Genomic DNA, 17,004 nt, shown 5'->3' on the forward strand with positions numbered 1-17,004 from the left:
AAGATCGTGGCTACACAGCCTTGTTTCAGTGCCTTCGCTGAAGGAAGATAAATTGGTTTTAGCAGGAGAAGGCTGGGCAGTCAGGCCGTCTGTGCTGTCTGACGGGCGGCCGAGCTTTGGGCCAGGAGCGTAGCCAGCATGGCAGAAGACATAGGTAGGGGTAGGGGAACTGGCACTATCAGGGTGTCAGGCCAAAAGGGAGTGACCAGAAGGAAATTCCACTTTCGGGTTTCCTGGGGGAGCTTAAGGAATGCGAGGTGGGAAGGCTGGGAGTGCTGCAGGGAGAGGGCATTGGAGGTACGAGCTGGAGGGGCTGTGGGTACAACGGGAAGGCCGTCACGGGGACAAGCTGGTAACGAAAGGGTGTGAAGTTGGGGTTTGCACAATGGGGACCTAAGAGACAGGAAGCAAATTCATAGGAAACTGGTCTTCCTTCAGCCTGCTGCTCGCAAAACAAGCTATTCTTTAGAGCTGCAACTGAGCGAGGAAAGGAAGAGGGCATGGAATAATGCGGGAGGCACGTTTCTGAGTCTCCCTAGGACTAACCTCAGGGCCAGCGGATTTCTTTCACTGCGGAGAGGAGGAGGATTTGCAGTGGATCCCTTCTCTGGAAATGATGCTAACCAGTTTTTTTAATCTCAGCAATATATCCACCTAAAAATTAAACCTCCTCACCTCATTTGGCAACTTGTTTGTAAGAATGAAAATGAGCTGGCTTAGCGTGGGTCAGCTGTAGATCGTCAACAGTGTTATTTCCAATGAGATGCCATCACATAAACCAGGCTTTCTGCTGCTTTGCAGTGCATTGCTCCCACTGTTTTCCCCTCACTTGAAAGCTGATCCATTGCTTTAGATTTTAGTTGTATTACAAAGGATTACGGCTTCAGGTGAACTGTAACCAATAAGTCAGAATGGGAAAATACAGTTGTATCTCACTAGTAGATAAGTTTTCATTAAAACAAAGACAATAAAAATGCCAAAATAATGACTGCCATTACAAGTATATTTGACTCTCCCAAATGTGACTCCCAAAGTGCTTGGATGTTTTCCATGAAATTCATTACATGGGTCTCATTCCATTTGGACATAAGAATAGGGATACCCTTACAAATCATAGTAAGCGAACATTTCTGTTAGTAGCGAGTAATGGCAGCATTTACTCTTCCAGAGATGACTCATGTAGATTGTACTTTTTTTTCAATGGAGTTCTGATTTTGTCATAGATGCATATGAAGTTTATAATCGTGCTTAGTTTATTCTTGCTTAGCTCTGACCAGCCACCCTACGAAATTATATTTTTAGACTTGTTTCCTAAGGAAATGAAGCTTGCAGTAGTCATGCTGTCACAGTCAGCTGTCATCGTCCATCCATCTGTCCACCCTTGATAACTCAGCCAATTTTAAGCAAACTTGACAGACTGGCAGAGATAAGCTAACTACTTTTCTCCAGCTTGGTGCCTGGGAGGGTCATTGTTGGTGTCCCTCACTGGAGGAGAAGCCAGAGCAATTCCAGCTCTTTGCTCGGTCCAAGCGGGGCTGAAGGACAGCGGGGCGCTGGGCACGGTGCTTGGCTGGCCAGCCCAACAAAGGTAGGGAGGGCAACACCAGGGGACATGGAGTATACTTTGAGGGCAGTTTGGAGATCGCACTGGGGAGCTGGAGGTATGAGAAGGACGTGGGGGATGCGAAAGCAGTCATATGGTAAGGGGGTTTATTGTGGATCCTGCAGGAGATGGGGGAGGCAGAGGAGGAATAGTGCGGCAGGAGGTGTAAGGAGAAAAACAGGAACAGATTTCCTTCGTTCTGCTCACGGAACAACTTGCTTCCTTTTCTGTCATAGACGCAGTTATGAATGTTGTAGCCTCACAGAAAAAATGAGTGTTAGATAATGTTGTGCATGCCCTTTGCTGTGCTTGGCTGCGGATGGGTCCTGCATAGTCACTTACCTTGCTCAAACCAGCTGGAAAGAGAGTCTTTGGTGCATGTCACTGGTATTGCAAAAGGCTAATCATTACCATGCTATTGGCCTTAAAAAGTTTTGTTACATTAAATGTTAAGCTTAAACTGAAGAGCTCTGACTGCCTTTATTGATAAAGAAAAACAAGTGAAGTTTCTGTTGTTTGGGGTTTTTTTTCTTCTGTGTTGTTATGGTTTGTGTTGAATGGGGAGGATAGAAAGGAACATTTTAAATGTCAGACGCAGCACTGGAAAGTTTGTGGAAAAAGATGCAACTTGAAACTCCAAGTGAAAGAGTGCTTGGATGACAACCTTTTGCTAAATGTTTAGACACCTTTATTGGAATTCAGAAATTTTTTTTCACCTGTTTGTCAACAATTTCTTCTCTAGATACTTCAGTTTATGGCATTCTCTTATCACACTACATCCCCATAGCTCACAGTTATCTCTGTGCTCTGATTTTCAACTAGTTTTCTCCTGGCTACCTACTTCATCATCTGCTGGGTTTTTTTATTTTATTAGTTCTGCTGCTGTAATTCCAAGAAGTGGTGCTGCAGATCTCCGTTACAAAGCACATCAAAACCTAAGCTTTTAATCTGGAAGGTTCAGTCTCAGTGTAGGGCTTTATGTAGAATGAATCTATTGAAATAAAATTGCTTGTTTTCCATGAAGTTATACAAGTAATTTCCCCCCTTTCCTAACAGAAAAACCCTTAAGTTGTGTTTGTTTCTATCACCCTAATTTAATGCTCCTAAGTTCTGATACATCCTTGTCTTTTGGTTGCACATGATCTCTAAACTGATGAAAATTTCCAGTCTTGGCAGACATCAGAGGCTGGCCAGCTTCTGATTAGCACTTGCTTGGACATTCTTTTCCTGCGATTGTCTCCCCTAGTACAATAAGCTGCTCTCCCTCTTTTTGCCTGAAAGTGCAGCCGCTGGCTGTCGGCTGAAATGATGTAGTTAGAATGACATTAGGATGTAAGCAGGCTCCAGCAGGAAGCAAGGAGCTGCTGGGGAAGGTCAGGAAACACTTTAGGATCATTGGAATTTTCTGCTGTCTTCTGAGACCTTAAACATGTATTAATTAATGTATTCAACCCTTCTAGTTAGCAATCCCTGCGTGGTCGTGTGTGCGCTCTTTGTGCCGTACAGCTAACCCTGTGAAATAAACCAGGTAGTTTTGCACTGAACAAACAGTTTTGCAGAAGATATTAATTGTGTATGCATGTACATATTTATGTATATATGTATTAAAAAATGAACACACTTTTCAGCAGTGGAGTGGTCAGATTAAATAGTCCTGAATTGTTAAAAATGAAATAGCACGCATCATCTTCTATCAGGTTATTTGAAGAAACAAAAGCAAAGTCCTATTTTTTTTTTTTTTTTCCCCATTCAGTCTGCCATAATCAGTGTGTACTCACTGTGTCTCAAGTGAAGCTCTTACCTGCCAGCAAGGCTCTAGGAACACGGAGAAAAGTACAAAAGCTCCTGTTTCTGTGTTGGTTTTTGCTTTCTGTCCCCTGCATGACATTTTGGATGTTGCTTGGTTTGTGCTAAACTGAGACTTCAGCTTTTGTTTTCTTTTCAGAACTTTTGTAAGTGAATTTCACAAGAGAGGGCTACTTGTTCACTTTATCTTTCTGTTTATATATCAGCTTCAGCAGTCCTTGCTGTGAAGGTTTGAAAAGTACACCAAGTGTGTTGTGCAGTTTTTCTGCCGTATTTAAACAGACATTAGCATGGTTCCTCTAATTAAGAAAATTTTTAAAAAGTTATGTATTTAATGTTATTCTTGTTTCTTCTCTACATTGTATTTCATGCTATACTTAAAGCCACGACAGTACATCAGAATTTGCGTATTACAGAGGAATGTATGCAAATGGTCTTCCTCACAGTCAGGTTTACACTTTTGTAGTATGTGATGAAATGTAGATGAAAGAGGTGTGGATTTCAAAAAGGGGCTTGCAGTTGGAAGGAGTTGTAGCTGTAGCTGCCTGGGGACTGACTGAAGAATGAAGAGAGCAAAATGTAATCTGCAGTGAAACTTAAGCTTCTGTTGCTGTGCTATTTATTTTTGTAGATTTTCTTTCATCTTTTGCTTGAGCCAAATTAAAGTCATCACTAAAATTAAAAGGCATGATCATTTGGCTGGATTTTTAAGAGACAGAACAGCAAGCTGTGCAACCGTTCCAGTGATTCGCTGTTCTCCTGGTGAAGAAACCACTGGTTTTAAGTGTGTTAAAACTGTGGTACTTCTGGAAGGGAAGAGAGCCATTGTAATGCACATTGCCCCTTACCTGATGCTGCATTAAAGGTGTTACTGTTTCCTGACTATGCGGTGTTACAGAAGAGATCTCCGTTTAGCAGTGTTGTTAAAGTGACGGAGGGGCATGCCACCAAATCCAGTGTTTGCAGTCTGGGGACGAGCATTCCGAATGACCACTTTACGTTTCTCTCTTTAACAGGTTTGGGAAAAACCAAGAGAAAGACGAGCGCGAGAGACGCCTCACCCACTCCTAGCACGGACGCAGAATACCCATCCAACGGCAGCAGCGCCGACCGGATTTATGATCTTAACATTCCAGCCTACGTGAAATTTGCCTATGTCGCGGAGAGGGAGGATGAACTGTCCCTCGTTAAAGGATCCCGAGTGATTGTCATGGAGAAGTGCAGCGACGGCTGGTGGAGAGGTAGCTACAATGGACAGATTGGCTGGTTTCCTTCGAACTATGTGGTAGAGGAGGTTGAGGAGGCAACTGCAGATTCACCCAGCTTTCTCAGCTTAAGGAAAGGTGCTTCCATGAGTAACGGCCAGGGCACCAAAGTACTCCACGTTGTTCAGACACTGTATCCATTCAGCTCCGTCACAGAAGAAGAGCTCAATTTTGAAAAAGGGGAAACGATGGAAGTCATTGAAAAGCCAGAAAATGACCCAGAATGGTGGAAATGTAAAAATTCCAGAGGGCAAATTGGTCTTGTTCCTAAAAACTATGTAGTAATCATTAGCGATGGTCCTACCATTAACACTTCCCATCCGCCTCAGATAAGCTACACGGGACCATCTTCCACCGGACGGTTTGCTGGAAGAGAATGGTATTACGGGAATGTTACCCGACACCAAGCAGAATGTGCCCTGAACGAAAGGGGAGTGGAAGGAGACTTCCTTGTTAGAGATAGTGAATCTTCGGTAAGTGGTACTCAGCCCGGCAGGCCTTGTCATACCCGATGCTTGGGTTAGCAGGCATGACAGTTAATAGCTTCCCTCTCTGTAGTAAAGGGCTTTTCACCCTTAAAGAAGCAAGCAACGCTTTGGCCTTACCAGCCGATACGCTTACTGCTTGCGAGAATCGGTCTGTTACTGAAACGCAGTGATATTTACACTGAAATTTAGCAGCTGTGGTCTGTATTATCCAGGGGGTTTTAATTAGTGGACAAGCAAGGAAATATTTCAGGCTTCAGTTTGACTTTTCAGGCATTCCTCATATGCAATCCTCCTTAAATTTACAGCGCTACAAGATAAAATAACTCTTGTGAATTGCAAATTTGGTTATTAATTTGATTTTAAAGCTAATTTCAAATGGGATCTTTGCATTGGTCAGTTTTGTTCTGCTTTTAATTGAATAATAACATAGGTTCTTTAAACTATGGGTTAAAATCCCATTTTAATGTATTTCTGCTCTACTTAGATTATTTAGGTTGTAATAAGGGAAACTTATTATTGTATCTAACTGTTAAGATTATGATACACAACAGAGAGGGTCAAGTCAGCAGCTCATATGCTTTGTAAATTGAGCCTTGATGACATCAGAGGGATACGAGTAGTGCTGATTAGGGATCATTGTGATTCTGAAAGTTCAAATTTAAAATTACACTGAGAGGCCTTTCATGTATGCTAAGGCCAGAGGATTTATAGTCAGAGCACTCAAAATTTAATTAACCCTTGACTGTGATTTTGAAAAGGTGACAGATTTTAATAATCCCTTAATATATCTTTCAAAAGGTACCAAAAAAAAAAAAAATCTGAATTTGTGATTAGGGCTTTTCTGCATTTATTGTTTCAACTGTAGAGCCATTTCATGAAAACACGTTGTTTAGTAGATGTCTCCATCTAAGTATTTTGTTGCTTCATGTATAAAAATTAAAAAATAATGTAGTTACATTAGCTCAGTCTTCTAATTTGAGCATACGGTACTACTAAAATAAGTATACCTTATACAGCTACGGACATCTATCTCTATGCCGTATTTGTATTGGGTTTCACTGTGCCCGTATTATGGGCTATCTTCGTTTACAGCGTAGGTTGTGAATAAAAACTAAAGCAGTGTCAGCAGCATACAGTTTGAACCATAATATGGTTTTTAAGACTACTTGATTCTGATGTCTTTAGAAGGCTGTACTGATTGCATATATCACTTCTGGTTAGAACTTGTGATATTCTTTATCATAATTGTATGTAAACTGGGGGAAAACTGTTCCTATATACTATTCCTCGTGTAAATTATTTTAGTAATTAGTTGGTAGTAGGTGTTGGCATGGCTGCATGCTGGAAAACAAAGAATTTGCTTTAAGTAAACGGGAGGATTAAGCTTGAGCTCAAATCTGGAAGTAAAGATCCTTTTAGCTCACGATACTTTTTTGGAAGTATGTTTCACATTTCATTTGCTGATTCTGTTCTTCCAAAGTTGCAATTTCAGCTACTCAGAAGAGGTCATAGAGTGAAGTCAAAATCAGAGGTAGTATTGAGGCAGATTCATTAGGTAGTGCATACTAAAGGATACTCTTTAGTGGACAAGCAACTAAATATTTCAGGCTTTTCGTGTATTCCTCATATGTAATACTTAAATTTGGGGTTGGCTGGCATGTTGGCTCTTGGTGAGGGAGATGAACAGAGGCTTCTAGTGACAACAACAACAGGTGAAAGACAAGGAAATTGTTAAATGTGTAGGATTTTCTAAATCCAAATAAAACTTTGCATTCTAATTTTTGGAAAACAGTAGTAATTTTTTTTTTTATTATTATTATTATTATTATTATTGAAGTTAGGACTCTTGCTATTCCCTGAAATTTTTACATCATATGTAACATTATTGACAAAATACAATTCTGTAATAGTCCCAGATTTTTTTTTTTCTGCATACAGTATTGTCTGATTAAATTTCAGGCATCTTTCCATGATGAATTTGCTCTGTAGAAGACATGGTAGCTGTCAGACTACCCTTCCTTTGAAGTTCTCTGTCATTGAATTGCTATTTCTGCTCTTAGTAATCTGCTCTGTAATCACTAAATGAAGGCAAATGCAAATAAACTACAGGAGAACAGGAAGAAAAATAGAGATTAAATAAAAATAAACCAGAGGAGAACAGGAAGAAAAATAGAGATTTAGAAAACATTTCTGACTTAGAGAGGCTGAGAGGAATCAAGTTTGTTTAGTCAACAGAAGAAAAGGCCGAGGTTGGGCATGCAGTCTTCTAAAATGTAGAAAGCCACGAGAGGATTATGGTAATCATTAAATTACAGTAGTTCAGCTGTCTCTTCAAGGGTAGCATCCTGTCTTCCAGGGGCAGGCGGGTATCGTGGATGCAGTATACCCTTGGTGTGTCCATCCAGTAGGTAGAAGCTCACTTTCAGATTTGGATGCTGCATTTTCTTCTGTCTTTTGGGAAAGTGCCAGAAGGACAGTTTGAAAATTAATACATTACTTAAAATAAGAAAATGCGCAGCCATTTCTCAGCGCACGTCATGTCACAGTGACCACCGTGCTATGGCTCGTTTCTTTGCTCTTAAGAGTCTAACCTCTGGAGTAAACAAATTTTCTTGAAAAGACACAGTAACCTTTTAATTTAATATGACATCATAATACTAAAGACGCTTGTATTCAAAGCAGTTTCAAATTTGCTGCCTGCATTGTTGCTGGGGAAATTGTTGCTTGTGGAGCACAAAAAGATTCATTCAGAGTGTGGTCTTCAAGTTGTTTCTAGCATCTAACACTTACTGGAATCCCAGAAAACTTGCTCCATTCACATTACAGCAAGCTTTTTCACACACGCAAAAAAAAATGTGCTGAATTGAGGAACTACGGCTTTTTTTTTTTTTCTTTTTCTAATCTTGATCCGGTCTTGCAGATCCTGTATTTGAGGGGGTTTTTTTGAGCAATGAGAATAACTGTAACTGAACATGTAAATGCTTCCTTTGTCTTGGTACTACTTGAGAGTTTTAGTTTTTATTAGGTTTAAAGAAATATTTTACTACATCTCAAACTTTTGCCTACCCTAATCTTTATATATCATACTTTATATATCATACCATCATGTAATTTGTTTATGTATGTGAATTACAAAAGCATTGGGCCACGCTGTGGCTAAAAGTCACCAGGAGTGTCTGCACGATCGGAGCAAAGGATCTTGATTAGAGAGACCAGACTGAACCGAGCAAAGTTGTCAGCTCTCTGGTTTGCTCGTCTTTCCACCAAACCAGCAGTTCCCATTACATTGTGTTATGAACCCACCTATTAAAGCTGTAGTTGCAGGGGTTATTCCTTTCTAAAAAGGCCCATAGATAAAACTCTGAGTTATCCTGCTAATCCTGTGCCTGATTTTTGACCTGTTTTAGGGTTTTCTATAGACTTTCATCACCATAGTTACGAAAAGTCATCTGTGTAAAAGTTTTCCTTAGATTTGCATTTTGGTCTTGTTACTGAGCTATGAAAAGCTCTCCTTGGATAGATGAAGGTTTGTATTTTGTATTCACTTGATGAGACTGCCATGTTTCTCCATTTCAAATTTTAGTAGCTACAAGATTTTACAGTGTTTCTCTAGATTTAACTTACCAGATGTTTGTCTCACAGCTAGATTGCTTTAGCCAAAAACATTCTCCTCAGATACATTTGGATCTAAGGGATGCTGCCATAGTGGAGAATATCCCGAGATGAACTCTGTCAGGTAGCTAGGAGCCTGATTATCTTCATTAATTACGAAATACTATTATTAGAACCATAAACTTGTTTGAACCATTTAAGCCTATAGTTTATGTAACAGGCACAGTTACCTACTGGTAACATTTTTGCCAACTCTATTATTCCCAGGTAATGTGGCCTCAGTTTTGGAGATGTAAAGGAGGAGACTGAAGTGGAACATACCTAGTTAGAAATAACTGCTCGATTTGTTCTTTCTGTTACAGGCTGCTCTGTCGATTAAAAACTGAAGTTTGTTGTCTCATTTAAGTAACACTCCTGAACAAATAATGCAGATTTAATCTATGCAGTCTCTGTACAGCCACTTCTTACCCTTTTTGAATTGCAGGCTCTTAGCGGTCAGATTTTTGTTCTCTCTGTGTGGTACCTACCCCAAGACAAACAAGTCTTGGCTGACACCGTTGGCCTGGGTTGGGCAGGTGATCGTCATGCTTTGAAGATCTAAGGTTCCACTGGGGAGAGAAGCAAATTTGGAAGGAAGAGGGTTTTTTTGTTCAGATTCACCCTGGGAAACAAGTGTGCTTGCTAGCGCTGTAGCTAACAGGAACCAGCAATAGGCTGTGGCTGGTGACGAGGGAGGGCAACCACAGCTCGCTGCTGAGCAGGTCCCCTGCTGCAGGCACCCCGAGACTTCAAAGGGAGCTTCCATCAGGACTCGCAGTCCCCTCGCGCTCGGCTGCGAGCGGGTGCAAAACAGTCGATTCGACAAACGCCGCTGTTTCATAACCCTATGATGTCTTCTCGCGAAGCAGAGATGTTTTTCTCAGGCCAGCTCTATTTGTTAGCATGAGTGATCTATGCAATTTCTTGGACGATTTCAGGAGCAATTATTTATTGGGAAGTAATGGCTACCTTCTGCCAATAGTGTCACAGCTATCAAATTATAGTAACCGATCCTAAATGGGGTTGCAGGCTATATAGTATTAAGATGATACTGAGGATTGTAGGTGCGACTGGATTTGTGTCAGTCCTTTAAGGTCACATTTAGCTTCTGTGCTCTTTGTCCAGCGATAGTGGCAGCAGAGGGAGGAGGCACAGGTTGAGAGTTTGTATGCTTTTTGAGGTGCTAATTCTGTGGCATTCAGGGTTTTCCATTTTTTCCTGGGGTTTTAATCCTGAAAGTGTTGGATAGAAGCAATGAAATGTGGCAACGGTTAAAAAACTGAGTCATTATCATGTTCTGTGGCATATTGTGATTGATGAGTACAGTGGAGAGGAGGAGGAAGTTTATCTTTAAAAACAGGCTTAAGAAGTATCCTAGTGCTTTATTTTAAATGGAAGAATAGAAATCTTATTAGAGCTGTATTTGATGATCAGTGGAGCTAATTCATGTTTCTGACCTGCGTAATGTTGATTTTGGAACATGGTGAACATTACATAGAGGAAGGTATTTGTTTATATCCAAATGAGGTGGAAGGGGTAGAAAAAGGAATTTTTAATCCTCCCAGATGGTTCTGTCCAGCCTGCCCTTAGACTTTTGAGCTATGACTTTTTTTGGCTGGGTGACTGAGTAGGAGGAGGAGTGAGGGAAAGCCTGGGTGTGGAGGTGGAAGGAGTTGGGGAGCTTCAGGGCAGGCTCACAGGTGGGAGCTCGAAGGGTCTAGAACAGTTTGAAGAGTGAGTGCATGAGAATATCTTCCATGGAGAAAGGGCATTGCCAACTGGAACTGGATTGAAAGGAAAAACAGTAAGTTACAGGATCAGTAAAAGGCTTTCAGAGGGAGTTATTTTTCCCAGTGTTGCCATTTATGATAAAATTGTCTTGTTTCATTCTCAAATGGAGTTTGTAAAGAGGGAACTTTCTTTCCCGGTTTCACTTGTTTTCCCTTATATTGCTTTATAACTTGTCTTCATGATAGTTTTCCATCTTTTTGAAAATACAGTGATGTTCCTGACCAAATAAGTAAAATTAAAAGAACATCTTCCTACCTGTTGTCTTCCACATGCTGTAAGCACCAGCTGGCTTATGGTCATCTTAGTCATAAGCAGGAGTTAAAATAAAGGAATCTGAAACAATTCAAAGAAGTACTACACCTGGTCTGAAGAGCTGTAGATGCATAACAGCTAATCTTCAATTTTCTGTCTTAGGAATTAATTTAACTTCAGATTTAGGTCTTCACAATTATGGCAGTACAGAAATATTCACAGGTTCCTTGCCATGAAGCTATGCTCTGTAATTCTGTTGCAGAATCATCAGCTCCTCTATACATTTCAGGGATTAAAGCTTACTTCTGATGTGCCCTTATTTGGTGTATGTGAGGCTTTTATTCCTGGAAAAGTTAGTGTGCAAACATCCAAATGTAGCAATTAATTTAAGAGGGAGAAAGGAGAAAAATTGGCCAGCAGTTGAAACAAAATAGCTTAAACAGTAAATAAAATAAACAGACTTGGAGCAAATCCAAGGAGGACAGCAGGGAACCAATTCAAGCTGCATCGAACCAGCATACTTTGAAATGGAATGTTTAAGAGCAGTAGTTTATCTAGAGATTTTTTTTTTTAATAGTCTTTTTAACCATTTTGCATGTTTGTTAGAGTGGGAAAGAACCAAAATAAAAACAAATGCAAGTCCAGTTGCTTTCGCTGTTTGTTCTTGAATCCTGTAGAAGTTACTATGCTGAGGCCAATAAAGGGTTTCAGGATTCTTGCAACAGCTGTTTGAGCTCTTCCATCTCTTTGCACCGGATGATGGCTCTCAAAAGAGTTAGATCAGCCTTTCCGTTGTGTGTGTGTGGGGGGGGGTGTTGGGGTTTTTTTTTCTTTAATTAGATCAGATCACGAAAAGAATAAACTTTGTAACATATTCTGGAGAAAATAAGCGATAATAATGTCTTTTATTTATGCATCAATCTAATTAGCAGCTCTAAGGTTGGGAAGAATGGACAATAGTTCAGGAGAACGCTCATTCATTAGAGTTATAATTAAAATGGCAGGAAAAGTATTTAATGTATTGTGTAGATCACCTCACAAAGATCTAAGTCTGGCCAGTGCCTGGGACATAGGACAGTAGATCAGAGGTCTAAGACCTATTCCAGCACCTCTGTGTGTCATTAGCACATCCTTTCTGGTCTAAAGATAACAATTCTTAGCAGATACAAGGAGCGATGAAAACTCATAATTTTGGCATGCTGAAAACAACTGTGCTTTGCCAGAAAACATTAACATTTTGTTGAGCTTGAAGTGATTATTTCACTTATTTTTAAACCTTTGTCATAACATCTTTTCCTGTTCCTAAAACAACAAAAAAAAGTGTTTGGTTCAGATTATGAACTTATAAATGGTAAGTTCTTCTGTTTTAAATGAAGGCCTTTTGCTTACTGGTTTTCGTTTGCCATAGGCATCACCCATGGAAGCAGCAGAACTTAGTCAGCAAGGCTTGATGTTGTTTTTCAAATCCTGAGCAGCTAGTCCGTACGTGCTCCCCTCAACTGAAGAGACCCTACAGACTTACCTGGCAGCCTGTGGTTAGAGCACAGCGATCAGCTCACTGCCCAGAGCCCGTACCCTAAATTTCTCCTCCGTGAGCCCAGGGTCCCGGAGCTTCTGCAGAGCTTCGTTGGTGCAGGCTTGTGCTTCGTTACCGTTTAATGGCTGCCCCTTCTTAGGGCTATGGAGATGTCCATTGAAACGGGTCCTAGGCCTGCGTGGTTATGGCTGCTGGAGGGTTTGTCCACGCTGCGTTCGGGCTCTGAACCACAGTGCGGTGTTGGTGCAACTGGGTTAGCTTTAACCCAGGGAGGTAGGTGTTGAAAATAGGTCACTCTTGGTGTGAGTTCTCTGCAGCCTTGTTTGCGATGCTCCTGAGGCAGGGGTTTCATATCAGAGCTGGCTGGCCTAAAATAGCAGTTTTTGAACCTGGAGCTGGGGACAGATGACCAGGCATGAAACATATCTTGGGTGGAGCACTGGAAACCCCAAAGATACGCTCTTACGCACATTTATTTCCATCCCTTTCCCCCACCCTCCCCAGTCCTCTCCTCTTGGTGGTCACGGGGGGTGTTGCCTGTGTTTTGAGCCGGTGGCTTTGGAGCTGCTCAGAGCCCGAGGCAGCCTTCCTGATGGAGCCTGCGCTGACCCGGCCAAGGCCCGGTGACACTGGATTATAGGTGGAAGGAGTAATTCTCCTATGGGTGTTAGGTAAAAACAATGTTTAAAGAAGTGATGCTTGTGGATCTGGAAATCAGTGGCTCGAGGTAGAAGGGGGTTAGCCCAGAGGTGTGGGGAGCTGGCTGCTGGCTTGAGCAGTGCAAAAGGGGAAGAGCTGCTGCCCAAAACTTGAGGAGCAAGTCTGGGGAGTTGGGCCAGAGCCAGATCGATGGGCATGGCAGGAGCTTTGTTTGCTGCAGACAGGGCAGATGGAGTTGGAAGGGAAGGCGGAGAGGGCATCGGTATTAAAACAACTGAGGGGGAGATGCAAGGGATGAGATTTTGGGGATGGGCAGAACGTGGGGGATGTGTGGGGCAGAGACCCACATCACTGCAGGAAAAAAGACAGCGTGCCTGAGAAAACGCTGTCCTTCGGTTTCCTTGGGTAGGTACTCGGTGTGTATCTGACCCCCCAAGCGCAGTGTAGAGGGCTCCGGAGGCTGTGGTTTCTTGAACCGAAGTCTGGTGACACCAGTAACGTCCGAGGGCTCTCAGTTCTCTGCTGTGCCACAGCTCTGCTCGTGGTTGTTCGTAAGGCGATGCTGTGAACCAAATAGTCCCTTGTGGGTTTTGTTTAGCCTGGATGAGTTCAGGTTCACAGCGCTGGCTTGACCACAGCAGCAGCGTGGCGGCAGGGAGGACCGAGGGACTGCACGAAGGCCATGTCTGAAGTCTAGCACATGCCTCCAGCGGTTTCTGCCTGAAGCCATGCCTTCAGCGGGCAGAGACCCTGCAGCAGTACCTCCAGAGTCTCATCAGGTGTTACTTATCTCCATTAAGTGCTTGCTACAAACTCTGGTGTGCGCTTTTTATTTTTTATTATTCCATTTTCCCACTGGCCAGCAACACCAGCCTCCAGCCTCCTCTGGCGGGGCAAAGCCTATACTCCGATCTCTACAGTCGGCCAGCAGCGGTCAATGGCTAGAGATGGAGTTCAGCTGGAAGCGAGGGACAGTGTGTCCTTTCTACCCTCCCTACGGCAGCATGTGGTGCAAAAAGCGGAATGGTCTCGTCCCAGCTGTTTGGATGACAGCACTGTCTTCGTTAAAGCAACCAATCGCCAAGACGAAAAGACTTATCATGTGAAATTTTTCTGTCCTGAATAACGTAGTGTTTAAATTTTGTGTTTTGTGGGTGGTAGTTTGATGGCGAGATTTGTACTGTGTTTTTATTCTATAGCTTTATTTTTTTTTACAAAAAAGCTGTACTTAATAGGAGAAATTATTCCCCATACGTGGTAAGAAGGTAAAAGGTGAATGTGAATTTTGTCTTTTGCAATGCAAAGCAAGAACAGCCCTCTAGTGGTGGTCACGGCTCTAAAAAAAGCCATACAGGCAATTTTCTTCATCTCACCCAAGCAATATTGCAATAATTGCTTTCTCCAGGACTCTCTGGCAAGGAAACCATAGAGGATGAAAGTTTTTCCCTTCTCCTTGACATTCTCGTGCTTCTAGACTGAGTAGCTAAGATAATATTTGCAATTTAGTCATGTAATTGGCAACTTCAGACTGTGCATCTGGGGAGCTTTCACTTAACTGTCTTAACTGTGCACGTTAATAATGATGGCAATTATTTATTGAATAATAGACTATTGGGTTTCTTAAGTAGCTAAAGCACCGAGCTGTGGAACAAAGACTAGCATAAATTACCATCAACTATGTGACACAGTTTGTTCCTGAAACCACAAAATTACGCCTTCATTTTGTTCACTTTTATGTAATTCTTTTTTTTTTTCTTTCTGAATTCTTCTCAACAGCCCAGTGACTTCTCGGTATCTCTAAAGGCGTCGGGGAAGAACAAACATTTCAAGGTGCAGCTCGTGGACAATGTCTATTGTATTGGGCAGCGTCGCTTTAATACTATGGATGAGTTGGTGGAACACTACAAAAAGGCTCCCATCTTCACCAGTGAACACGGGGAAAAGCTATATCTTGTGAAAGCACTTCAGTGACGTTGAAGATGGACTTGGCCACCTGGGCCTCTTATAATTTACAAGCCTTAGGTCCTAAATTCACTTTTATAGAGCAGAGCAATATCTGAAGCAGGCTTAAGGAATAGGCTCTTTCTGAAGTGTTTGCTCTGTCTGTTGCTGTTGTCCTTTTTTTTTTTTTTTTTTTTTTTTGTTTGTTTGCCTCTTTTTGTGTTCCAGTTCTGTTAATCTCCAACCACCTCTCTTCAGGTTGAGAGTTTCCCTTGGGTGGCCGTGGCGAGCACTCACCTTCCCGGCTGAGTTCAAAACTCCCCTCTCCTGTGTACGTTTACATAGTTAGCTCAGATCAAGGAGGGGCGTTTTCAATTCAAACCAGTGTTAATCTGTTCAGATTGCTCACGCAGGCAGAACTCTCCGTTCAGAGACATCGGGCACAGTTTGAATGCACTGAAGCTGCAGCTACTTAAGTGAGAGAGTAGACATAACAGTTGTGGCTGTGAGTTCTGTAGCTATATTGCTTACCGAGTAGTATATTACAAAAACTCCTAGTTCCTAGAAGCACTCTTTACACTGTACTCTGCTATTACATTGCCTCTCTGACTCTTTGTAAAGAGTACACTAATTAAAAGCATTTTGTAATAGTACTTCTTAAACTACTATGGTAAGATTGTAGTAAAAGAAAACTATCTAGTGTATTTTGGTCTGTAATTGCAACAAAGAGAAATTTTATTTGAAAGTTGATTACTAGAGAAAGAATCATTGAATTGTAAAGGCTGAATGTTTTGGTAATCTACAACCAAATGTGCCATCCACATAATGCTTTTTCCTCTTGCCCTTCTGCTTGTTTGAATTAAACGATTATGTATTTAATTCTCAAAGTAATATGTATCTGTAGCTGATTGTTGACACTAATACAGAAGATTAATAAAAACTGATCTTGGGATGGGGTGGGGTGGGCTACCAACACTATATATATATTTGCTTTACAGAAAGAAATCTTCGGGTTTTACAGAGGATGGTGTGGTTGGTAGGAAGAGACACAGAGAATGTTTATGAAGAAAATGCATTTTTCTCTTTTCTTTACATTTAAACTCCTTTATGGTTTAAATATACAGTCTTTAGATGGCACATTCCTGAGATTGAAGAAGGGATCGTGAGATCTCAAAATCTTGCATACTCAGTTTTTTGGATATTGTAATAAAAAAGGTATTATGTCATGATGGAGTACTGGATTTATCCTTGGGTGGTAGTCCTGGTGTTGCTTTAGCAAGGTGAAATAGAGTGAATAATGAATTTGTTTGTCTTGGAATTCGTGTGGCCTAAAAAGAAAACTTCTGCGACTGCAGAGAACAGTTTGATATGAGGCAGTGTCTAATGAGCTCTGTGTTACCTGTTTCTGTGATAAGTAAGTCTGTTCATAGCTTTAATGAAAACTGCAAGACGGAGCTGTTTCCTGGTACCTTTTTGCTATTAAAACATGTTCCTTACCTATTCTGTATTTCAGCCAGTGGTAGTACAGCTACTTCTGTGCATAACTCCAGTGTAGGTTAAGCAGGCACCAGCGCTGTCTGACTTGCTTTGGTGTAAATCATACCACTACCGGGAAACTGCACCGCTACATCTGCAAATTAATTGCAGTCTTGCTCAGACCCAAGAGGCAAGTACAGTTTTTGAAGTTCTACACACATACTGTTTTCCCACCACTCTTGAAATCTTATTTCTTGTAAGGTCATCTGAATTTGATGTTTTGAATTACAGAATTACCTGTATTTGAATTAACTAACAACTGTATTTTTCTGTATGTGCATTAACATACAGTTAACTGGGCAGTGACACTTCTGCTTGGTCCAGCTTAATGAAGGAAAGCAGTGATTCAGAGCGATCCAGAATGGTCATGCATTATCCTGAAGAGCACCTACCCATGACTGTCTTCTAAGAATATAGAAGCTTTCCTTAAGAAGTTGGTGAGAAGTACCAGTTGTTTACAATCTACCTACAGAA

The 17,004-nt window shown here is 41.5% G+C and overlaps 1 protein-coding gene across 1 annotated transcript in view; it reads left to right on the forward strand.

Moving 5' to 3' along the window:
• NCK2 (NCK adaptor protein 2) overlaps positions 1-16,220 on the forward strand; it is an 85,284-nt gene extending 69,064 nt beyond the window's left edge. Inside the window, exons 4-5 of the mRNA XM_069770150.1 lie at positions 4,426-5,147; positions 14,830-16,220. Of these exons, the coding sequence (XP_069626251.1) occupies positions 4,426-5,147; positions 14,830-15,024 (917 nt within the window). The 3' untranslated portion in view covers positions 15,025-16,220. The remainder of the gene's footprint in view (positions 1-4,425; positions 5,148-14,829) is intronic.
• Positions 16,221-17,004: the final 784 nt, after the last annotated feature.

The sequence above is a fragment of the Haliaeetus albicilla genome, chromosome 25 (genome assembly GCF_947461875.1).
Source record: "Haliaeetus albicilla chromosome 25, bHalAlb1.1, whole genome shotgun sequence".
Lineage (NCBI taxonomy): Eukaryota > Metazoa > Chordata > Aves > Accipitriformes > Accipitridae > Haliaeetus > Haliaeetus albicilla.